The following is a 26,426-nucleotide window of genomic DNA, read 5'->3' on the forward strand; positions in this document are numbered from 1 at the left end:
ATTATAAAAAATGGATTCATGAAAAACTTATTCCTAATGTACCAGCCCGTAGTGTATTGGTTATAGACAATGCATCATACCACAATGTCCAAGTGCAAAAATGTCCCACTATGGGGTGTAGAAAAGACGAAATGAAGGAATGGTTAACACCCATATCTCTGTAGGAGCTGGGTTGTACGCTTGTGTGTATGTGTGTGTGTTTTTATTTAAAATAAAAATTATTCTTAGGCTATTTTCTTGTGGCATAGTAATGTAATTTACTATTTTTATTGGGAATAAGCCACAATTTTAGTTTAAAATAAGTTTATTTTGAAGTTTCGAGTTCCACTTTGGAAATCGTTAACTCAAAATACGAAATACCAATAAACTAAACAAATTTTGTTATTGTTACTTGGTAAAAAAATTCTTCTAATAATTTTATTTTATCTGACTTATTCATATTGACAACTCAGTTACTATTTGAGATATATTTTATACGATATATTTCTACAAAATCTCCTTACGAAAATAAAATATTCGGGAAAGTTAATAAAGTTATACAGTTTAGTACCTAAATACCGGATGTTGACAGCCATCCCAACGGGGCTGGTATTATTCTATTGTAAAGAAATAAACAACAGATTAAAATGTTTATGTTACTAAAATTTAGAACTACTGTTCTTTTATTCTTATTCTTATTCAGTTTATCGTAACGCAAATGTAAAGCTTTCATCTCTGCCAATATTCCTCTTATAAAATTACAGAACGAGACATTTATAGAAGTGTTCGAAAAAACTTCCGCTTCAACATGACTGAATGGTCAATATTAATGAGTCAAATAAAATATAATTATTAGAAGAATTTTTTTACCAAGCAACAAAAACAAAATATTTTGTATTTTGAGAAAAATTTCCGAAAGAAAAATTGAAAAGTCAAAATAACATACAATATAGACATATCATAGAAGTTCCATTAATAAATAAGGTCACTCTCTGTAAACTTGTAGTACGGAGTGTACCAACGAGGCGAAGAGACCGAGCGCATTATGTATCTCTTTTCCTCCGAATGCGTTCTCACTTAATTTTCTACGCAAGTGGACAAATTTGTCAAGTATCACCTTAAATTTGACAAGCTGTACTAGGTTTGCTTCGATTTAAATAAAATTACACTAGTCAGTGAATGACAAAAAAGTTTTGTATTCACCACTGTTATACGAATGAAGATATTTTTCATTCCGTCTCACCTAGCTCGTCTACCTGAGGAGCTCAAAATAGCGGGACACATGTAATAGAATGGCTAATCTGGCGTAATGTGAAAATTCTTTCTCGTATATTATTTACATTATAATTTTTTAAGAACTGGTCATCCAAAATAATCGTAAGAGTGGCCGTTAATAAATAACATTTAAACCGGTATATCACATGATATTTATTTCTGTTTAAGCAGGGGCAAAATTTCGGGCCAATGCTTTTTAAATGTATTCATTGTTTTCGAATCCTAAAAAAACTAATAAGTATTTTTGAAAAATTTAAACGCAGAATGAAAGAATACATTATTACTGAGGGCCGAAAGTCACTGAAAACTTCTATAATGTTTATTTTAATAAGTTACAGGGGTGAAAAAAAAAGAGAAAATTTAGTGTGATTTTTAATTTCAAATATCTCATTCAAAAAAAAATTTTGTTTATTCTAAGGGACTTTCGGCCCTCGGTAATAATGTAATATTTCATTCTGCGTTTAAATTTTTCAAAAATGTTTGTTAGTTTTCTCAGGATTCGAAAAAAATGATTGCATTTAAAACGCATTGGCCCGAAATTTTGCTCCTACGCTCTTAAGATTTTAGGGATGGAGACTATCCCCGTTTGTGGGTAAAAATTGGATGATTGTTACATTTATAAAATAGAAAATAAAAATTGACCGGTCCGAGGGCGTTCTTGTTTTTTTGCACCAAAAAAACGTGGGTGGAAAGTTTTCGATGGCCCACCCTACATACAGTTATTTACTTATTTATTAGTTCTGGAGATGAAATTATAGATAGTGATTTATATATTAAATTGCAACCATTGAATGAAACGTTACAAACAAATCAAATAACAGTTATATCTCTTGTCTGCAAATGAATAATCTTGCCGCTTAATTTAATATTGTTATTTATGAGTCCCAATTAGATGTCTATGCATATTGATGTAAAAAGGGCAACAGTGATTTACATTTAATACTCCGCTTTGTGTTGGTATAAATGGGCATTGTATTTGTCTCGGGTATTCAAAATATTAAGTTCATTAATGCTAATGCTTGGTATTAAGTATATTTGTTCAGAGCTATAGACGTCACAATAGAAATGATGAATGAAATTACTATCCATCTTCTTGATACATGTGGAAATTTATATTCTAAAATCGAGTCAAGAGAATTCGCGATACTTGCACTTTATTTGACACTAGAAAATCGGAGGGGCCAATTTGGACCCTGCTCTGTTGCGATTTAAAGTTATTGTAGTTTTTTTTATGTAAGGTAATAATTTATTTATTTATTTATTTATTTATTTATTTATTTATTTATTTAATTAACGGATACATCCTTTTTACAGAAATATGACGTCAACCTTTAGAAAGCTTATATATAGGTTGCGTTAATAAAAAACAAACCAACATTAAAATCAAACAAAATTCAATTAAAGTAGTAGCTTAAGTTATTAAATAATGCTCAAAATCTCTCAAATGATTTCTTAAATGTTGATGTAGATATTGCAAATAACTCTAAACTATTGCTGTGCTCATTGGCAGTTCGTAAAATTCTTGTAATGGGTTCATTTTGGCCATAATTCGTAGTGTGGAATGGAATATTGAAAATCTCAGTGTTACGAGTTCTTCTAGTATTAACATTAAAATTTATTAAACTTAGTAACTCTGAATCTTGAACATATCTATTTATAATTTTAAAAAGGAAACATAAATCCGCTTGACATCTTCTATCATGTAGTGATGAGATATGTAGTATTGACAGTATATCATCATATGTGTATTAATGCCCAATAAAACCAATTTTGTAAGCACATACCCTCAAGAATTTATTTTGAACTCTCTTGATACTGTAGATGTCTCTGTTATATGAAGGAGACCAAATGAGAGAACCATACTCCAAAACTGATCGAACTAAACTACAGTATAACATTTTTAAAGTTTGTACTGAAAACTGATTACAGTTTCTAAGAATAAATCCCAACGTTTTTAAAGCTTTTGGCTGAAGTTTCGTTAATGTGATCGTTAAGTTAGTTTAGAATCAAAATTTATACCTAAATCTTTAATATTATGACGTGCCTCTAAAAGTACATTATTTATACAATAATGATAATTTACAAACTCTCATGTTCTTCCAAAGGTAATTTTAAAACATTTTTGTATATTTAAGTATAGCATGTTTACCTCACACCAACTAGCTAAGCTTTTAATGTCATTCTGTAACAATGAGGCATCAACTAGGTCATTAACTATTCGAAATATTTTAAGGTCATCAGCAAACATTAGAAATTTACTATTTTTAATCACTGAGGATATATCATTAACACATATATTAAATAAGAGAGGTCCAATATGAAACCCCTGAGGAACTCCTAAGGTTACAGATACTCGTTCAGATAAGCAATTTCCATATTTAACATACTGACATCTACCAGATATATAACTACCTATCCACTCAATTATTTTACCTCCAAATCTATAGCCATTTAATTTAGCAATAAGCAGATCATGGTTAACTCTATCGAAGGCTTTTGAGAAGTCTGTGTAGATAGCGTCAACCTGACCCTTCTGTTCCACTGAATTAGCTATAAAATTCGTATACAATATTAAGTTCGTGCATGTAGACTTACCTTTAGAAAAGCCATGTTGTCCAACATTAATTAAATCTTTACAATTCCATGTCAAAAAGTTATTTACAAGACACTCAAAAAGTTTGGGTAATACAAATTGGTTACAAACCGCTCGATAATTTTCAACATCATTTTTATTACCAGATTTGAAAATTTGTGTTAAATAACTAGTTTTCCAAAGACCAGGAAAGATGCCGGTACTCAATGAGGAATTAAATAAGTAGCAGATAGGTTTTACAAGAGTAAAAATGCAATGCTTGAGAACATAAGCTGGCAAACAATCTGGTCCAAGCGATAATTTCCAAGGCATCTTTAAAACACTATCAATTATGTTAGAGACCTCAATACTATAATTATTCACATGTACACTCTGCTGATAGTTAAAAATTGGGGTCTGATTAATTTTAGAATTAGAATATGTACTTGAGAAAATTTACCAAATAGATTAACTACGTCTTGAGCATTATCACTTGTACTATCACCGTAGAACATATTAGATGGCAGATTATAACTTTTACGTTTATTATTGATATACTTCCAAAAATGTCGAGGATTAGATAGAATTCCATTCTCAACATTATTCAAATAGTTACTATAACATTGAGAGGAGACTTGTTTACATTCATTTCTTAACTGAGAAAATCTTAAATATTTATCCCTTCTACCAAATAATTTATACTGCTTATGTATTTCCTTTTTATAAATATATCAACTTCCTTAATTTACCATTAAACTAAATCGGAAACGAACTTGTTTTAAATTTTTTGATCGGAACAAAGAAGTCAAAACCTGTAAACATAAAATCATAAAATACTGCTAAGCTGTAATTCACATCATCTGATAAAAGTAAGTCCCAATTTAAATTTGCAAAGTAATCATTTAGTCCAATGTAATTTGCATTTTTAAAATCATAATAAAATTCCTCGTAGTTCAGTTGATCATGCTTTTCAAAACGAGTTAATTCTACAATTATAGGTGAATGGTGGATACTATTATCAAATAGTGAATCAAGTGGAATAACTACATCAACATTATTGACGTGACAACGTCTTAAATTAGGTTGTGGCTCGGAGTCATTCATGAAAAAGTGTAACGCCCGCTAACGTCTGTTACAGTGAGTCACCGAACGAGAGAGAGGCCCGCCGGACCGGCGAATGCCTTGCGTCTCTCTCCCACTCAAACATGATCGGTCCGCTGCGCACGCAGCACTAGAGAATTAGGCGCGTTGAATCGGTGCGTGCTTCCGTGCTTGTGTCTCTGTCTTTCTCGAGCGTTCTTGGCGTTCAAGACACATTACAGCAGAAACACTTCCTTTCATTTCATATTTCTCCTATCATCGTCCTATCCTCAACAAAATCACTCAAATAGAAATTAGTTAAGTTTAAGTTTACATGTACAATGTTTTAGTAAACAAAATATATTTCTATAGTTAAAATTTGTGCAATTCTTATTTTCATTCAATTCCTTGTTCCTATTGTGCAATTTAATAATATTCATATCAATAAATATTCTACCGAGAAAAAGACGTTGTCACGTAAAATCTTCGCCCGTAAAACCGACTTTACAGGCAACCGATTTTTTTTAAATTAGTAAATTCTAAATCTAGAAAGACATTACGACTATTAGGTAAATTGTTTATTTGAAACATATTAAAATAACCAAAAGAAATAGCCAAATAAACAGCAGGACAGTCTTCAGAGCATTCAACATTTAATCCAAAGTTGTTATTACTCCAGGAAGCATTTCAAGCAAGCACAGTAACAAGTTTTCACACTTCTCCATCACATATTTAACTGAACTGCAGTGCAACATGTATACATTTAGGTCGGATGCAGGAGGGATATAAACTCCACCCAAAACTATGCACTTATTATTAACTTTCAGTGATACAAAAATTTGTTCTACTTCACAATCGGGGATTATCACTTTCTGCGCACGTATGTCATTTTTAACAGCAATCAGCACACCTCCACTCCTATTTTTTCCTGTAGAAGCAGGATTACGATCATTTCTAAACACGTTATAACCAATAAGTCCTAATTCTGCATCGCCATATTCACAAGTTAACCAAGTTTCCACCAAAATGATTATATGATAATTACATTGAGCTATGGCAATTTCCAGAGACTTTAGTTTTGTTCTTAATCCACCAACATTTTGATATAATTTGAATAATAATTTCATATTTTATGACTTTTCATGTTTTGATAAAAAACCTTATTTAACTCAAAAAAATATTCTTTACTAAATTTATTAAATGGTTTTTTTTAAACCTACAATAGAAGTGTGAAGGGGCTTACGTTTGTTTCTAGAAGTTCTTTTGTTACATCGTGTTTGCTTCTGGAAAATTTTTTGTTTATCGTGCGCTCTAATAAATTCTACTGATTCTCGTTTCTGGAATATTGAAATGTTCATTCATTTGTGAAAATTCAAGACGACTGTAACGATGTCTCGACATGGACTATCAGTTTAAACTAGAAGTTTTTGAACAAATAAAGAAATGAACGAAAAATAGAATTTGTTTGGAGAGGCGAATCTGAATTTAAAGAAAATAATGAGTCAGCCGATGAAGATTACGCACCACTACAAAATAGTAATTCAAGTAACTCTTATTCTTCAGATCAATTAGAACGGTTTATTGTACAAGAGTCATCAATTTATTTAACTTAACAACTCGATTCAGCTAATATTATTGTAAATCAAAGTGCATCTAAGCTAAGTTGCAAGAGAAAAGAGGTCAACAAGCAAAAGCTATTTTAATTGGAGACAGCGAACAATCGAAAGACGGAACAACATGGAAGGTTATTGGTTCTGGATCAGTACCTGGTAAGATTATGATTTTTAGTTTCTTCATATTTATTAAATATTTACTGTAATTATGGAACGCCGCGCTCAGCACAATATTTGTCGAGAGGAATCGGGTACTACTTACAAAAGTAGTACTTGTACTGTAAAGTTGTAGTTTCCAAAAAGGAACGTAAAGAATAATTGTGTGCTAAGTGATTCGCATCTTATAGTCAACAAGAGCTGGTTGCGTCATATATAAAAATACTCTATTTCAGAACATCGATGTTCGAAAAATGACATAATATGGACTGTAAGTTTAAAAGAACTTGAGGCTGCCCTTGCTATTGTGTAAGCAAGAGAAGTCTACAGCGCCAAAAATTTCCCAATCAACACCTTGTCGTCAACAGTATGGAGTTCTCAGTTTTTAAGGCAAACTGCCACAAGACAGATGTAAGTATATTATAAAATATCTCGGATTTGACGTAAAGATGGGTACACATATGCGAGCCGAACTTTTCGCAAACTTCTTTAAGAAATAAGCAGCAATAATATTAAAAAATTAGGATTGAGATAAGTAAGATGGCCCGGTATAGAAAGACTATCAGACAAAGAAGAGAATGAGGTAGAAAAATTTTTTGCAAGGATAACGGAAATCACAAAAAGCCTCAAGAAACATTACATTAACGTTATACTAGGCGATTTTAATGCAAAAATCAGCAAAGAAAAAGTAGCTGATATCACTGGAAAACACGTATTGGGCACACGCAATGACAGGGGTGATCGTCTGATACAATTTTGCCAAGAAGAAGAATATGTGGTATTAAATACCTGTTTTAACTACCTACCAGGCGAATCTATACATGATTATAATCTCAAGAGAATAATCAAAAGAGTGTAAGAATTCAAATTGACTTTACTTTAATTAATCATAGATTTAAATCAAGTAATTTAAGTGCAAAAACCTACTTAGGTGTGGACGTAGGATCAGATCACAATAAAGTCGTTATCAATCTGAGACACAAACTAAAAACAATTCGTAAAAAAAAAAGAAATGCAATATTTAAATACTTCGAAACGAAGCTAATAAAAAAAAGTAGCAACCAAACTTAATGAACACCTGAAAAAAACAATCATAACAGAACACGAAAAAATAGAAAATATATGGCAAACCATAAAAAATAACATGGTTGGAATACAAATAGAAGAACTACTTCTTCTTTTTGTTCTTCCTTCTTTTATGTAGGCTTTAAAGCCTGTTTCTTCTTCAATATTAGCCTCCTAAACCTTTTTCTTGGTCTGCCAATATTTCTTTGTCTATTTGGTGACTTATTTCGTGCTGTTTTTACTATCCTATCCTCTGCCATTCTAATAATGTGTTCGTTCCACTCCTGTTTCCGTTTTGTCATCCATCCATTTATGTTTTCTATATTGTATGCTTATCTGATGTTTTCGCTTCTCTCCCTATCCAACAGAATTTTCCCTGATATAAATTTTGTCATCTCTAGAGCTATACTTTCTCCTCCGTGTTTTAGAAGCTCATTGGTTATTCCGTCTGATCCTGGTGACTTTCTATTTTTGAGTGAATTTATGGCTACCTCTACCTTTTGAAAACTGGGCGACCCCGAAGCGAAGACTTGGGGCTGACCAAGCAATTTTAGATTTGATGATAAGTCACCAGAAATAGCAGGAAAAGAACGCCTTACGCTAACTTGCTTTGATCGGGATAGGATATCGCGTTGGAGTTCCTGTACCCAGGACTTCCACACGACAAGCACTTTACTGATAGTTGTACCCTTATCGGGCATCAGAGTGCTATAGGGGGGAAAGGGATGGTGTGGAGCATTGGGGCGCAGCGAAGTGACTCCTTCTCGCCAATGAATTGTAACACCCTAGTGTCATTTTTAAGGGGTGTAACATTTTCACAGTCTGAGTTAAATTAATTTGCTTGCCTGCTGTTCTCGAGACGACAGCAATGCAAATAGAGTGATGATATTAAGCAAACTATTTAATATTTGTTAATTACCATGTAACCGTAATATTAAAAAACTAAATACTTTGTATAATATTGACAAAATATCATCATCTTTGGCTCGACAATCCTTTGTGGATCTTGACCTGCTCTAAGATTCGTCGCCATTCTGTTCGGTTTCTGGCAACATGTTGCCATCTTCTGATTTTTAATATCCGTAAGTCGGTTTCAACTCCATCTAACCACCTAATTCGCGGTCGGCCTTTGCTTCTTCTTTCTACAGGTGTTCCTGTGGTTAACTTTTTAGCAATCGTTTTTTCTGGCATTCGTATTATGTGTCCAGCCCATCTAAGTCGCTGTGTTTTAATGAACGTTATGGCATCTGGCTCATCAAAGAGCTGATACAATTCAAAATTATATCTTCTGCGCCACTGCCCTTGGTCGTTTATAGCTCCAAATATTTTGCGGAGTATTTTACGCTCAAATATTCCCAAAAGTCTTTCATCTTTCTGCGTTAGAGTCCATGTTTCTGCTCCATATGTCCGGCCTCAGCAATGTTTTGTATATAATAATTTTAGTTCTTCTTTGAATGTTTCTTGAGTGGAAATGCTTTTGGAGTCCATAGTATGCCCTATTTGTAAGAATTATTCGTCTTTTGATTTCTTCGCTTGTTTTATTGGTAGCAGTCAATAGCGACCCAAGGTATGTGAAGTTGTCAACATGTCCAAAGGTATGACTTCCAAAGACTGTTTCTCGTTCCTCATTTGACAAAATATATCAAAATTATATATACAGGGTGAGTCACGCTCAACGGGACGGAGCCTACCGGGGAAACGGCTGAAGATATTAAAAATTTCTTTTACAGGAATACGTAGGTTAGTACCGGCTACAAATTAAAATTTTTGAGATATATACAGGGTGTCCCAATTTGGCGTAATGATATATACTTATACTTTTTTAAATGGAACAACATATATTTCACTTTAATTTTGAATTTTACTGAACAAAATAATGTTACTTTATTCAACATTCCCTATACCTATTTTTGACCGGTTTCGATTTATTTGGGTTTTTTCTGAAAATGTACTATTCGCGAAATTAATTAATTACACAATATCGCATGAATTTTAATTAACGCCTTTTTGTCAGTTAATTGTCAAGTATCTATGCTTTACATCAGAATAATTACCATTTGAAACTAATCTACAGAGTGTTCGCAATCTAAAGTGTCAATGCTGTACCATATTTTGTATAATTACTTTCTTAACTTAAATGGGACACCCTGTATTTTACTTTAATTTTGAATTCTAATTAAAAAAATAATATTACTTTATTAAACAATCCCTATACCTATCTTTGAGAATTTTCAATTTATTTGCGTTTTTTTGAAAATGCACTATGTATTCTTGAAATTAATTAATTTTTATCACTTTATTACATAAAGTTCTACTCTAACTTAAACAAAAACCCTGTATTTGAATGTTGTAACAATTATTATAATCAAACTGTTATAAAATTTTATATTAATATCTAGTATCTTCAAATCTATTTGCATTATGTTAGCTGGAAGATTAAACGTCATTAATTACATAGCTCATTATTATAAAGAATGCCATGAAAAAACAAAAGGTACCTAGCTGTCAAACTAATTGTCAAACTATTAACTGTATTGCTTTCAATTAAATAGAAATGGCAGATTATTCAATTGAAGACCGACTAAATATGATTTTAATACTGGGTGAATGTGATCAAAACAGTTTGTTAGCATCAAGAGTCTATGCTGAGAGATTTCCCTTAAAACGTCATCCTCGTAAAGAAGTATTTGACAGAGTCTTAACAAGGTTTCGTGAAACTGGCAGTGTTGTTTATACTAAACGAAAATTAATAAATCCGATAACTGAAGATGAAAATACCGAATTAGAAGTTATTCAATCAGTTATTGAAAATTCAAATACAAGTACAAGGACGATGGCCAGGGAGATTGAAGTAAGCCAAACTAGTATATGCAGAATTCTTAAAAAATGTCAATATCACCCATACCATATCCAAATGCATCAGCATTTGTATGGAACTGATTTTGAACGTAGGTTAGAATTTTGTTTATGGTTTCTAGACAAAACGGGAGCAGATCAACATTTTTTTGATAAAATTTTGTTCACTGATGAATCTACTTTCCATAATAATGGACTCGTGAACCGACATAACTTTCACTATTATAATACGGAAAATCAACATGAATATAGATGTACTGATCGACAAAACCGATGGTCCCTTAATGTATATGGTGGAATAATAGGAGAACATGTGATAGGACCGTATTTTTTTAATGGCCATTTAAATGGACAAAAGTTTTAAGATTTCTACGAAGAGACTTTTGGATACTTTTGCAAAATATCCCTTTATTCCCGGAAAGTGGATAGGTAGGAGTGGTGCTGTCAATTGGCCCCCTAGATCACCTGGGTTAACATCAATGGACTTTTTTTTGGGGATATATTAAAAGTTTGGTTTATCAAACTCCACCTACAACCGCTGAAGACATGAAAACGCGTATTCGTAATGCGTTTGCAACAGTTACTCCAGAAATGCTAAGAAGAGTAAAACAAAATTTTGAACACAGAGTGAGGTTATGCATTGAAGAAAATGGACACCATTTTGAACATTTAATGTAAATTAATTTTTTTCCAGTGTGTTTTGTTTAACTTTATGTAATAAAGTGTAATTAATTAATTTCAAGGATAGTGCATTTTCAAAGAAACTCAAATTAATCGAAAATTATAAAGGATAGGTATAGGGATTGTTTAATAAAGTAATATTATTTTTTTGATTAGAATTCAAAATTAAAGTAAAATACAGGGTGTCCCATTTAAGTTAAGAAAGTAATTATACAAAATATGGTACAGCATTGACACTTCGTATTGCGAACACTCTGTAGATTAATTTCAATTGGTAATTATTCTGATGTAAAGCATGGACACTTGAAAATTAATTGACAAAAAGGCGTTAATTATAATTGATGCGATATTGTGTAATTAATTAATTTCGCGAATAGTACATTTTCAGAAAAACCCAAATAAACCGAAACCGGTCAAAAATAGTTATAGGGAATGTTGAATAAAGTAACATTATTTTGTTCAGTAGAATTCAAAATAAAAGTGAAATATAGGTTATTCCATTTAAAAAAGTATGTTTATATCATTACGCCAAATTGGGACACCCTGTATATATCTCACAAATTTTAATTTGTAGCCGGTACTGACCTACGTATTCCTACAAAAGGAATTTTTAATATCTTTAGCCATTTCCCCGGTAGGCTCCGTCCTGTTGAGCGTGACTCACCCTGTATATATATATATATATATATATATATATATATATATATATATATATATATATATATATATATATATATATATATATATTTAGGGATTCTACAGTATTCACTGCCTTCCCTCGCTCAACCGTTTCCATCTCTCTCTGTTGTTCCATTCTCCATCGTTTAGTCATATATCAAAATTAAAAACCACTAATTATTTATTTTTGAACTTGCAATTATGTTTCAGCGATATTCCAGCTAATTACCGGTGCTATTATTGACCATACAAAACATTTTTTAACTAGAAGTATTCTGAGTGACTTCTTATTTGTATTCTAACTCTCGTGAACCAATAACTATAATATTTATGGAAAAATTTCTCATATTTTTATAAGCAACTTTCTGAGTTAAAAATATCCCGCGAACAATCTTGCTCTGATTATGAAACATATTAAAGCAATGGCCACGCTTTACTAATTTACACTACTGAATTTCTGTCTTTATCTTTCCCCGTCCTTCTGTTTACCTATATTAACCCAAGCGGTTCGACAAACATACATCTCAACGTAAAAAGAAACAAAATAGACTTTCTGCTCTGGTTGCTAGATGTGTTTTCCGTTTGTACGGGGACGCAACACTGCCAAGAGAGATGTTTAGTATTTTTGTTTATTTTTCAGTAAAGTTCTTCTATCTCAGAAGTTACAACTTTGATGTTTGTGTTGGATCGCTACCATTCGACCTAATCAAAAGTTAGTAGAAACAGAAAATGGGGAGCTTTTTTGGAGACTTTATTACTTGACAATATATTCTTTTTTCTTGTTAAAGGAGGATTTTCCTGCTTAGTAATTTCGAGAATGAAAGTTTATGGACATTATATTTATATTTTTATGTTTATAATTGCAAAACTGTTATTTAGTATAACAAACAGAATATAGACCTTCTTCTATTTCCAGGATTTCCTAAAATAATATATTGCAAAATCGGTGCAATCGTAATTATTTTCTACAAAATAATATTTCATTACGCCACATTCATAGAAACTTCGCGCGCGCCGCGATATTTTGTTGATAAGTTTGTAACAGAGCGTCGCCACCATTCTTGTAGAGCTCACTACAAATTTGATCAGTTCCTGGTACTTTATTATTTTTAAGCTTTTTAATAGCTTGGGCAACCTCTTCAGTGGTAGGTGGTCTTTCGTTTGGGTTAAATAGATTAAAATCATTTCGATCTGCTACAGTGTTATCTGCTTCTTCGATATAATGGTCGTTAAATTTTGCATCGAAAAATTTAACCCATCGGTTCAAGATTGAGGCCGTATCCCTTAGGATATTTCCTTCTTCATCCTTATCCTCATTTTTTTTACATTTCTCCAGACCTTTCGAATTTCGTTCTGATTTCTTAACCATTCTATGTTTTCTAACTGGTTTTCTTCAAATTGCCTTTTTTCTTCTATATAATCTTTTTTCTTCCTTCCTTAGGGTCCGGTATTTCTCCATTGCTCTTCTTGTGGAGCTAACTTGATTTGTCTTTAGGTATGCTTTATTTTTGTTTTCTGTTGCTTCTGGCACTCCTCGTCAAACCATTTATTTTGTCCAACTGGTTTGGTTTTTCCCAATATTTCCAATGCCTTCTCAATTATTATATTTCTAATTACTATTTAAATGGGAATAAGCTACAATTAAAGGTTAAAGTACGTTTATTGACGTTTCAATTTCCACTTCGGAATTGAAAAATTAAAACGTCAATAAACGTATTTTAACCTTTAATTGTGGCTTATTCCCATATAAATAGTAATTACTTTAACATGCCACAAGAAAATAGCTTCAGAACAAAATTATATTTTTAGATTTTGTCCACAATTCCTCCACATTTTTCCCCGCTCCAGGCTCTTTATTTCCTCAGCCAGTTATCTCCTATATTCTCTCGCAATGGTTTCAATGCGCAGATTATCAATATTAATCCTGTCTTGTTTCATATGTTTATCCTTCTTTAGGTTTGAAATTCTTCCTTTAATTTTTACCATTACAATAAAGTGGTCGCTATCTATTTTTGCACCTCGGTAGCTTCTGACATCCATGAGGTCGGAAGAATGCCTTGCATCTATTGGGATGTGATCTTTCTGGATAACGGTTTTGTTGTCAGGTGATTTTTTCATTCATGTTCCTTTATGTATTATTTTATGGGGAAATCCTGTTCCTCCTTCTTCTTCTTCAGTGCCTTATCCGGTCCGGATGTTGGCGATCATCAAGGCTATCATGGTTTTGTTGACTGCTCTGCGAAACAGCTCCGCTGAGGTCATCCTAAACCGTTGTCGGAGATTTTTCAACCACGAGATACGACGGCGTCCCGGTCCTCTTCTGCCAAATACTTTACCCTGCATAAAAAGTTGAAGAATTCGATATTTTTCTTCGTTCCGCATCACGTGGCCGAGGTACTCAAGCTTACGTTGTTTAATTAAATTAAGCACTTCTTTTTCTTTTGTCATGCGCTGTAGGACCTCAACGTTGGTGACATGGTCCACATAAGATATTTTTAGTATCCTTCTGTATATCCACATCTCGAAGGCATCGATTCGTTTTTCAGTGGCTTGCATCAGTGTCCAGGCTTCAACTCCATATAGTAACACTGGAAAAACGTAGCACCTCACTATCCGCATCTTGGTTCCCAAACTGAGATCACTGCAGCACAGCAAGGATCTCAACTTAATAAATGTTATGTTTCTCCTATTATCATGTTTTTGGTGCTTGCAAAGTTTATTAGTCTTAATTCGTTATCATTTGACTTTTCATGCAAACTCTCATATTCTATAGTTGGCTGGAAAAGTTGCTCTTTAACAATTTTTGCTTTAAGATCCCCAGCAATGATTTTTACGTCATGACGTGGACATCGATCATATTCTTTGTCTAAGGTGTCGTATCTTTTTTGTCATCTTCCTTTTCTTCCTGGGTGCGTGTACACTAAGTAAGCTATAATTAAAGAATTTTTCTTTAAGTCGTAAATTACATATTCTTTTGTTTATGGGTTTAAAGTTAAGGACTAATTGCTTTGCTTTTTTACTGACTAGAAAACCCACTTCCAAACTTGTGTCGGATGCTATGTCCGCTATAATATATATTGTAGTCTTTTCTCTCGATAATTCCTGAACCAGACCATCTCATCTCTTGAGTCGCTATTACATCAGCTTTCATTTTATCCAGTACATTTAGAGTGGCCTAAAAAAACATTTGTGTTAGCGTTCCTTTTTACTCTTGAGAAAAGATAACGAAAAACACAAGGTTTATTAATCTTGAAAGGTACTACAAAAAGTAGTACCTTTCTAGCAGGTACTACCAAAGTAGTTTTCCTTTATATAAGGAACCTTATATAAAGGCAAAAAAACCTTAACGGGTTTGTAAAAATGTGACTTTCTAATGGTTTGACAATATTTTATATGAAATGGGTTGATTAAATAGAAAATTTTAACGAAAATAATGCTCTGGATATATTTTAAAATATAAAAGAACGGTATGAGACAGAATATTTTTATAAACTGAACCAAGATAGATAATTATATGTTTTAAGGCTGGGAAGTAAAATAGGAAATTGACATATGATTTTATATTATTAATGGATTTTAGATTTAGAATATTTCTTAATGAATTGATGTTAAAAGTGACAGATATACATATATCAACTATCAAAGGAGAAATGACGATGTTTTAGAAATCAAAATGGCTGATGGTTTTTATACATTTTCCCTTTTGAATTGATAATTAGATCCACTTACCTGCTCAGTGTGGCTTTAAACGGTACACATAAAAAAACAAACCAAAACTTTCTCCACTTTATCTTCTTCCCAAAAAAAAACAAACTTTATATATTCTTAAAACAAATTCTAGCACATCTCTAGCCGTCTAATGGTTTAAACCCAACTTTTCTTCCCCGAGGTCAAAACAAGAGTGACCACCAGTCGTTAGTCGGATAAGCATGTCTGCCAAAACTGCCGCTTGGAGTCGCTGCTTAATACCGACTTAGAAATTACTGAATATTGATTTCATTTTTAACATACTAAATTACATATCAAATAATTTGTATCCAATAGACAGATCGATGAAGATTTTTGTTATATCGGATCCACTACTATTAGTATGGAAAAGAAAGATAATAATTTAATTATATAAATATTATAATTATAACATTCCCACCTAAATCATTTTCATCGTACTGAGTATTAACATCCTCCATCTATTCATTAGGCCTTTAATTTTGAGTATATTATTAGGAATATAAGCTAATACGTACTCGTCTTTCAATTTGATATTTTTAACAAATTTATTTGCATTAAAATATGACCCTAACAAAACTTAATTTATATTTTCACTGACATGTTTAATGTTTATATATAAATGTCTGATATTATGTAAGTACAATAGATCTAAATGTTTATTGTTTTTTTCTATATCCTCATTAACATCACTAAAGTTGTACTTATCTAAAACAAAGTCGAAAAATTGTTTCACTTTTGATTTTGGTTCCCATTTTCTTTGTTCTGTTGATACTATAGGAAGGTCACTGGTTTCAGTTAGATGTTTTGTAGTCGAACAATCTAATATTGCCATTAAACTGAATTTATTCATAGCCAGGTCACTGTTCTCATTAGCACATAAAAAGTTTATGTCACTTAATCACGTCCCTGGGGATAAAGCCTCTCCTATTGGGCAACCACTTAAAAGCTTGTTATTACATTAAATTAATTAGGGTTTTCGAATCAGCTGTATTTATTTGAAACTTAATTAATTAGTTGAAAGGTCACTTGGTATTTGCCACATTATGACGTGTCTCTTGGAAAGATCGAAGAATACTGTGTTTAAATTGTACGTTAATAAATCTAGTTAAAAATGTACCGTAAAATGGAGTGAATAGGAACGGTTTCCAACTAAAAAAAACAACTGACATATGTTGCAAACTCTTTCTCTTTTGATATTTAGGTGTTAAAAAATTATAAAGTTAATACTCTAAGCACAAAAAAATCAAAACCTGGTATTCCTATTCACCCCACCAAGTGGGGTGAATAGGAGCAACAGTATGAAAAACTATTGTGTTCCTATTCATCCAATATAAAGTTTGTTTTATTGGAAAAATTTATTGTTGAAATGAAAAATACACTTTTAAGGTCGGCTAATATAAACACAAATCACTAAGATCATTGTTAAAACTAACCATGTTTTTAAAACGAGACGAGGTATTCACGTCTATACATACAGACAACTGTCTTATATCATCGGGTTTAAAAAATGCTTCCTCTTCAGTTTTTGAAAATTTGCAAGCCTGGGGAACCTTCTTAAAAAAGACTGCTACGTAGCCGCCATCTTGATGATAGAGGACTTTGTTAACGTAGAGCCTGAAAGATTGCTTGGTCTTGCCATACACTTTGACCACTAAGAAGTCTCCAGGGTTAACGCAAATGTTCGTTTCTTCATCAGATGACAACACTAGCTCCTTGTCACTGTCTTGGAGAGAATTTTAGTCTCGTTTTAGCTTTTTAGTGCGACTGGAAATTTCTTTTGGGGGATTCAGTTCTATGTTTTGAACTCCTGATGGTCCTGCTTCAGGTTTAAACTCTTCTTCTTCTAAATCCGTCGCCACAACACTTTTACGGTTCGACATTCATTTTTGTTTTCTTTTTCTTTTGTCTCTGAGTATCAAACTGTCTTAATATCTTCAAAAGTTCTTTAAAATTGTCATCAATCCCTTTTACGTGAACAGAACCGGATAAGGTCGTTTGTGTTCCAGATTATCTGGTATTATCATTGTCTCAGTTCAGCAGCATCCTTAAGACTTTGCTGCGAGCCAAAGGCACGATGCCAAATTTTTTAAACCCTTATTTGGCATTTTCCTCTATAAGACTATCAACCAGTTTCTTTAATAGTCTAGAAAACTTGTCTTTAGCTACTGTGGATTTATTCCTGCCTGGTGTTGTTTTCCATTCCTCAACTATTTTGTGCCACATAATCTTCATGGGTCTGAAGAATGCCACATCGAGGGGCTGAGTATGGTGAGTGGAATTACTTGGTAAAAATATAAACTTGATGTTTTTTTCTTGACACAATTGGATTAAATCGATTGGCAAGTGAGACGACAAGTTGTCCCCAATCAATTACTTTTTCTTATTTAGGTCCTTGAAAAAGGGAATTGCAATGGACTGAACCCATTCACTGAAACAAAAACTATCAAATCAATCTGACTTGGTACAATTAAAACGAGAGTTTTTCAGACCTCCAACTGTCGTATAAATGTTGAGCCTTATATACAACATAAGGTAGTAATATTTTACTCTCTCCACTAGCTGCAAACATTACGGGAGTAGACGCTTTTGTCTCATCGTAGTTGATGATATGACTTACGGGAATTCTTCTCTTCGGGTCTTCTCTTTCTAACTTATCGAAATACTTATTAATTATCTTAGGGGATACAGCTGCCCTCGAAATTTTGATGTTCTGACACATTCTGTTTGAGAGTGATTGTTTATGGCGAGTAAGAAACGAATACACCCAATCCCGACCAGGGATGTTGTTCTTAAACTAGGAAATAACTTTGCCCTGGCGCTCCAAATATTCTCGTACGATTCCCCAGTCAGCACAAACTACTAGTCTGTCAACGAGAACAAACTCTTCATCTTCATCAAGAAAGGTCTGACCTCCTTTTTGCTTTTTATTAACATTTTTTATATATCTGTGCAAGACCGTAGTAAGTATATAATACTTAAGGGAACACTGTCTGTAACTAATACCTTCTTTTATTTCATTTAGGGCTTCTTGTAGGTTTTGTCGTGTGTAGCATCTTTTCCTCACATTTATCACAGCTTGATATTTTCGCGGCATATCTGCAAAAACCTGTAATAAAACACTCATTACAATTAAAAAAGTAAATTGAGCAGCCACTGACAAAAACAAATCTTACTCTATGGAGGTATTAGATAAACAAAAGTAATTTCTAACGTGTGTGGTGAATGAGAACACGGTAAATTATTATGTTCCTATTCAACCCACATATCTTAAATTCATGACGTGAAGAATAAAACTTGTTTTTAACAAAAAACGTATAAGTCAAAATACAATCATGTTAGATTGTTGTAAAGGTTAGAATACATAAAAAAAGAGTACTCGTAAATCTGATTTGACAGAGATTTTGTACTCACCGAGAAAGTTTTTATGATGAGAAATAACCTCAAAATTAATGACTGTTTGCACGCCGAAAACATAGGAACCAGTGACGCCAACAACACAAACCTAAATTTTCCAAAGCCATATCACATTAGCCAACCTGCAATACTTAAATAGCCCAACGAAAATAATATACAGGGTGAGTCATGAGGAACTTTACATACTTCTACCATATGTAGAGTACCTCAGGGAGCATATCATGTGGCCACTAAAAAATGTCAACTCCTCTTCTTTATTAATTAACAGGGAGATTTGTGTAATTGACCATTTATTTCATTTTACTGTAGTGTTTATACGGCTCATTTGATTTTTTTAATTTTTGCATGATACAGTACACTACTATCAAGCATTCGACTGGTATTAGCTAAACTAAAAAATTCCATAACTGGCTTTAGAAAAATTAATTTAGGGATTCGTATTAAATATTACACCCTGTATATATATTTTTTTAAATGCAATAAGTGATTTTCAAACTACATAAATAGCCAATGAAAATGACATATGCGACAATGTTGTCGCACTTTTATTAAATTTTTAGTGAATGATCAAATCTTACCAAAAATAGAACAACCATAATGAAGTATCAAATTATAAGGTAATTAATTTAAACAAATGTTATAAATTTTAAACATTTTAATTAAAATGATAAACTGAGTCACTGCACAACAAAAAACAGTAACTACTAACAATAACGAAGAACAATTTAAAAAAAAAACTAAAAATATGTACATAGTTATGATAAACCCATAAATTAGAACTGGAAAAGATACAATAATGGTAACAAAATAAAAATAATTCAAAATAGATTTTCGAAATGGAACCCTGCAGCCTGTACACATTTTTGTTGCCGAATTGTTAATTGACGTATTGAATTACGGATACTCTGGGGATCGTTTCTAATAGTATTACAACAATGAATAATTCTATCAATTAATTGTTGTCGGTTATTAATATTCACTGCGTAAACTAGTTGCTTCAATCGTCCCCAAATATGGTAATCAACGGGATTGAAATCAGGGGATCTTGAAGGCCACGAAATAGGACCTGCACGTCCTATCCACCTGTTGCCATAAACATTATTGAGATGTTGTCTCACTGCCAGTAAAAAGTGTGGGGGTGCCCCATCATGCTGAAAATACATCCCTCGGATAGCAACGTTCGCGTTGGCAAGCAAATTCGGCAAAATATTTTGTAGAAAGTTCAAATAGACCTGCCCTGTTAAAGGACCATCAAAAAAGTGAGGACCTACTAATTGGTTATTTATGACACCAATCCACACGTTAACCGAAAACCTTAACTGAGAACGACGTTCTCGAATAGCATGGGGATTTTCTTCTGCACACACATGTGAATTTCGTGAATTATTTATCCCGTCTCTGGTAAATTGGGCTTCATCTGTAAATAGTGTCCTGTATAGCGTTGGTCGATTATTGTTAATCCATCTACAAAATTCCAACCTATCGATCTCATCTCCAGCATGTAGTCGCTGAACCATTTGAATGTGATATTGGTATAGATTATTTTTTTGCAAGACTCTACTTACTTTTGATTGAGTAACATTGAGTTCTCGACTTACTTGTCTAGTGCTTATTGTAGGGTTCATAGTAACGGCGTCCATAATGTCATCTTCCTGCGCTTCATCTACATGTCGCTCTGTTGTTCCACTAGGAAAAGTGCCATTTTCTCGCAAATAATTAAAAACTGACCCAAATGTTGGATGACTAGGAGTTCGACGATTAGGAAATCTCCTGCGATATTCTCTACTAGCAGTCCTACCATTCCCATTACAGAATCCATAAACAAATATTATGTCTGCATATTCTGTGGTCGAAAACTGATGTGGCATTTTGAACGAAAGTAACAAAAGCTCTACCAAAACTAACACAATGTACTTAACGTAGATATGACAGAAGAAATATGTATTCTTGTACACATAAATAACAATTGATAATGACAATAATGACAATGGGTATAAAATATCAAGAAACGTCAAACGGTCAACGCCAACCTTCATTTTAAACTTTTTTAGATTTATTTTTATTTAGTACAGTTGATGCAATGTATTATTATTTGACATAAATTTTTAATCATTTACAATTAATAAAAACTAACACATACAAGAGGTTTGACTTTTTAATCAATTTAATTTATTATTTATCGAAAATAATGCCCCAATACGATCTATGAGTAAAAATTTAAAATTGAAAAACAATTGATTCTATCATAGAGATAATACAAAGTGACAGTAAAGATGTTAATTTTCTACGTATTAGATTATGTTGTAGGAACTCATTTTAATTAAAATGTTTGAAATTTATAACATTTGTTTAAATTAATACCTTATAATTTGATACTTCATTATGGTTGTTCTATTTTTGGTAAGATTTGATCGTTCACTAAAAATTTAATAAAAGTGTGACAACATTGTCGCATATGTCGTTTTCATTGGCTATTTATGTAGTTTGAAAATCACTTATTGCATTTTAAAAAAAATTTATACAGGGTGTAATATTTAATACGAATCCCTAAATTAATTTTTCCAAAGCCAGTCCTGGAATTTTTTAGTTTAGCTAATACCAGTCGAATGCTTGATAGTAGTGTACTGTATCATGCAAAAATTAAAAAAATCAAATGAGCCGTATAAACACTACAGTAAAATGAAATAAATGGTCAATTACACAAATCACCCTGTTAATTAATAAAGAAGAGGAGTTGACATTTTTTAGTGGCCACATGATATGCTCCCTGAGGGACTCTACATATGGTAGAAGTATGTAAAGTTCCTCATGACTCACCCTGTATATGTTTGAGATTATTGTTATTATTTAGTGAAGTTTTGTTTTTAGGCACCCCATTGTTCCTATTCACCCCATTTTACCGTACTTTGTTGTTTAAAAATTAATCAAAGGTATTAAACGATAAAATTTATTTATTATATGCATTTTATATTATTTCAGATCCGTACGTGAAAGTGTGGCTTCAATTTGGCGATAAGCGTATTGAAAAGCGAAAAACAGCGATATTTAAGTGTACTCTTAATCCTGTTTTTAATGATACGTTTTCGTTCAATGTACCATGGGAGAAGATTAGAGAATGTTCTTTGGACGTAATGGTTATGGACTTCGATAATATTGGCAGAAATGAGCTGATAGGAAGAATTTTGTTAGCAGGTATGTATAAAAGCAATAAAATAAAATCTTTTATAAATACAAGCTATAAAAAATTAAAAATTTATGGAATTACTTATTCTAGAGTAAGACAAACGTTGGTGCACTTTGCATAAGAATGTATATAATTACTCTAAGAGAAAAACTTTTGCTTTCTGCTAAAACATAATAACATAAGTCTCAACAATGTGATTGATCTTTTTATACAATTTCTTACTTTCATTTAGTCTTTGATATCTCGTAGCTGTTATTTATAAAAAGTTCTTTTGTTTGCTCTAAGTATGCGTTCTGTATTCATCTCTTGTCCTTATACTCATCCATTGCTGCTCGTTTTTTACCTACTTGCATTTTGCTGTATGCTTCGTTTTAAATAATTTTTGTCTTTTCCACGCATTCTTCACCATACCACTCATTTTTTGCTCTTGTCTGTTCTTATTTAAGTGCAGTCTCCCAATCGGAGGTTGGATGTCATCATCTTCACTCTCTTCACTATCTACCACTGCTCTGAAGAGTTTTATTAAACTGAATTTAAAACAATCTCTTAAATTTGTAAACCAAGACACTTTTCCTTCTTCCTCTTATGTTTTTCTGTATTATCAATCTTAGCATTTTTATCGTTGTAACCTCAGATATTGTAACTTTCTTATTTTTGTTGTGTTTATTACTTAGTACTCTTTGCCTATTTCTCTTAATATTTCATTGTTTATTTTTTCTGTATCCATGCTATTCTAAGCATCCTTCTGTAATATTATTATCATCATTATCAACCTCTATACGTCCACTACTGGACATAGGTTTTCCTAAGCTCTTTTTATCTGTCTCTGTCTTGTGCGGCTTGCATTCAGTTAATGCTAACACGCTTCAGATCATCAGTACATCTGGTTGGTGGACGTCATCTGCTCCGTATTGCTTCTTGTCTTGGTCTCCACTAGACAATACGTTTTATCCATCGATTGTCTGATAATCTCGCGACTTGTCCTGTAAAATTCCATTTAGGGGGTGCGATTTTTTCGATGACGTCTGTAGTTTTTGGCTATTGGACGGCGCTGCTTCCTAATATATCTATATTCAGCAGTCTTCCCATTTTTTTACTGCATTATGCACCTTTTTAGCTTAATATCGACTTCTAACGTTCCAAGTCGCTACTTTACAAAATTTTCGCATGTTGACGACCAAGGAGGCCTTGCAGTCTTGTGAATTTCCCCCTCTGTCGGATTTTTTTGAGCCTTTAGTGCAGTGGTCTCCTGTTGCCTTGAGCATCTCCTTGTCATTAACCATTTTTTATTCTTCCGCCCTTTCGCTCTTATTTGAAATAATTGTTCACTTCTAGGACAAGAACGTGCCCGACTTACCCGACTTACCGACTCTACCAAACGAAGCTGTTGGTCGGTAAGTCGGTGATTGCTTATACCAGAAATCACTCGGACGTCAGAACCTTGTTTGTTATATAGCTCTTCGTTTGTTACTATTGTCTGTTGTTCTATACCAATTACTTCCTGCGCAATCTATTGCAAGAGATCACTTAATATGTTCCACTGTTCGTTTATATTGACAGCAACATTTCGAAGGAGTTCTGTTAGCCGTCTCTCCAGGTTGTTTGAAAGATCATCGACTTTACTAAAGTCCATTTCCATCATATTGATAGCACATTATGTATGCAAATCCCTACACTGTTGATACGGGTGACTCAATGAAAAATAGATATTTGTCAACGAGTTTACAGAAGTATATAGGAAAACAATTTTAAATTGAGTATGACCACCAGGTATAAAGGTTGAAGCAGAATAGAATACAATAGTTTTGAGGGTTACTAATCCCTAAATAAAGTTGCCAGTGTCGGAGTGATGGAGATTAACAGGTACTAATGAATTTGCATGAAATGTAAGATGTTTATTTTATTGGTTATATATAAAATAATTTGTGACCGTAACAGGGGCCGATTTGTAAAAAAATGAATATTATTTTAATCAAATTCCATTTCAGATTCACTGCTTTCTTCAGAATCTAAGGAATCTTCAACTCCAATGTTAATTATTACCGGTTCCAGCATTGCATCAGTCATATTATCCAAATTCCACATTTTATTTTCTTCCTTGTGAGCATGACTAACAGCATTTTTCCAATTTTCTGGAGTTACTTTTGATAAGGAATGTTCTAATAATTGTTGTAAGTCTTCTAATTTAAAAGTTTTGTTGTTGCGTCCGACTTCACCCTTTACTTGAGACCATATATTTTCTATCGGATTCAGATCACAGTGGTATGGGGGTAAACGTAAAATAATTACATCACGGTTTAATGCCATTTCATCAATTATATATTTTTTATAAGCTGCTTTATGTTGCCTTACAATAGATAATAATCTCTTTTTTGTCGAATTCTCCTTATACTCAATTGCTTGTTTATCCAACCATTCGACTATCTCTCCTTTTTTCCATGCCGTTGTTGGCAATTTTTCTGCTAGTCTTGAATGGTAACTAGCATTATCCATGACTATGACAGAATTTTTGGAATTAAATCTAACATTTGCTCAAAATATTCTTCAAAAACGTCAGCAGTCATTTCCTCGTGGTAATCTTTGGTTGATTTTGAGGCAAATAATCCACCATTGACAAAACCGTATTCGTTTCCAATATGGGTTATTATGAGTCTGCGTCCTTTTCCAACGGGAATATTGTTTATTACAGTAGATACACCTTCGATGAATGCCTGACGGGAACTTTTCACATTTGTATCAACCCATAGATATGGTACAGTATGACCTTCATTTAGCCAAGTCTCGTCCAAATAAAAAATTGTTTTCCCTTCTTCTCGGTACTTTTTAATAGTTCTTAGATAATCTCGTCTCCAACATACAATGTAATCTTTTTCAATTAAAACGGATTTTCTTCTATTCTTTTGCCAACGAAATCTCATCTCTCTCAATAGTCCCCATAATTTCTTGTTGCTTATGATTGGTAACTCTTCGTTTTCTCTAATTAATGTTTGGATTTTGTCCAATGTTGGAAATTCTTTGTTAAAAAAAATGAGTGGACGCTGCGTCTTATCATGTTTGTATGTATTTCTTCAATTTCCAAGGGTTTACTCCCTCCACTCTTCTTGGGAGATGAAACAGTTCCTACTTTTCTTTCTTTTAGGAATCTATAAATTGTTGCTTCTCCAATCCCTGTCATATTTGAACACATGTTAACGATTTCACGAACATTACTTAAAGGGCGTTGATGTACAAGTGCATCGTGTACATAGAATATTATATTTTTCTCTCTTAGAAAGAGAGTTAGCAAATAACAAAATATCGACACCAAAAACGTAGGTAGGTAAGACGTTAACAATGTACATCTACAAACTAAATGGAAGATGCAAAGAAGGTTCAAAGAAGGTATTCTTTTTGTGTCAGGCGATAGCTTGTATAGAAAACAATTATCACCTTTAAATTACTGTTTACCTTAATTTATTTCGTGAAACATTGAATTCTCTCGTTAATCACCCGTGTATAATTAACAATAATCGTGTGGCATATATACCGACGTTTTTTACGCACAAAAAAGGTATAGTGAGATAAGTGGACACTTATTTTACAGAAGATTTTTTAAAAGATAATGAATTGTTGACGGCATCTTAAAATATTAATTTTTTTATTTATTTCAAAACAAGTATAGGGTGACGTGACGCCCATGGTTTTTTGACCTGTTGAGGATTTGCATACATAATGTGCTATCAATATGATGGAAAAGGACTGTAGGGTCTCTAAGTTCATTAACGTTATACATTATTTGGTTTGTTTCTTATCATTTTCTGGCTTCTGGTTTTCTTATCCATATTTTGGCTATAATAAGGTTTAAGTCTATATCTGCTCCCTGTACGTGCAATAATCTATAACGTCCGAGCCGTGTCAATTAGAAAATGATGGATTTAATTCTTTGAAAATAATTTGATAAAGTGAAACAAATAAAAATTTCTAAAAAAGTAATTCACCAGATAAAATTACATTTGTTAATAAAACTGCTTCATTAATAATTTAAATATGAACATTTAGTTAAGAAAAACTTTATGAATGTAATAAATGTCTCTCTTTTATATTTTAAAAATTATTTGAAAAATTACTTAAAAAATTTAAATTTTGATAAAATTTGTATACCTAC

At 32.5% G+C, this 26,426-nt stretch overlaps 1 protein-coding gene across 1 annotated transcript in view; it reads left to right on the forward strand.

The window, feature by feature from the left end:
- Syt7 (Synaptotagmin 7) overlaps positions 1 to 26,426 on the forward strand; it is a 127,509-nt gene that overhangs the window by 94,068 nt on the left and 7,015 nt on the right. Inside the window, exon 5 of the mRNA XM_072538576.1 lies at positions 22,078 to 22,290. Coding sequence (XP_072394677.1) covers positions 22,078 to 22,290 — 213 coding nt within the window. The remainder of the gene's footprint in view (positions 1 to 22,077; positions 22,291 to 26,426) is intronic.

The sequence above is a fragment of the Diabrotica undecimpunctata genome, chromosome 7 (genome assembly GCF_040954645.1).
Source record: "Diabrotica undecimpunctata isolate CICGRU chromosome 7, icDiaUnde3, whole genome shotgun sequence".
NCBI lineage: Eukaryota > Metazoa > Arthropoda > Insecta > Coleoptera > Chrysomelidae > Diabrotica > Diabrotica undecimpunctata.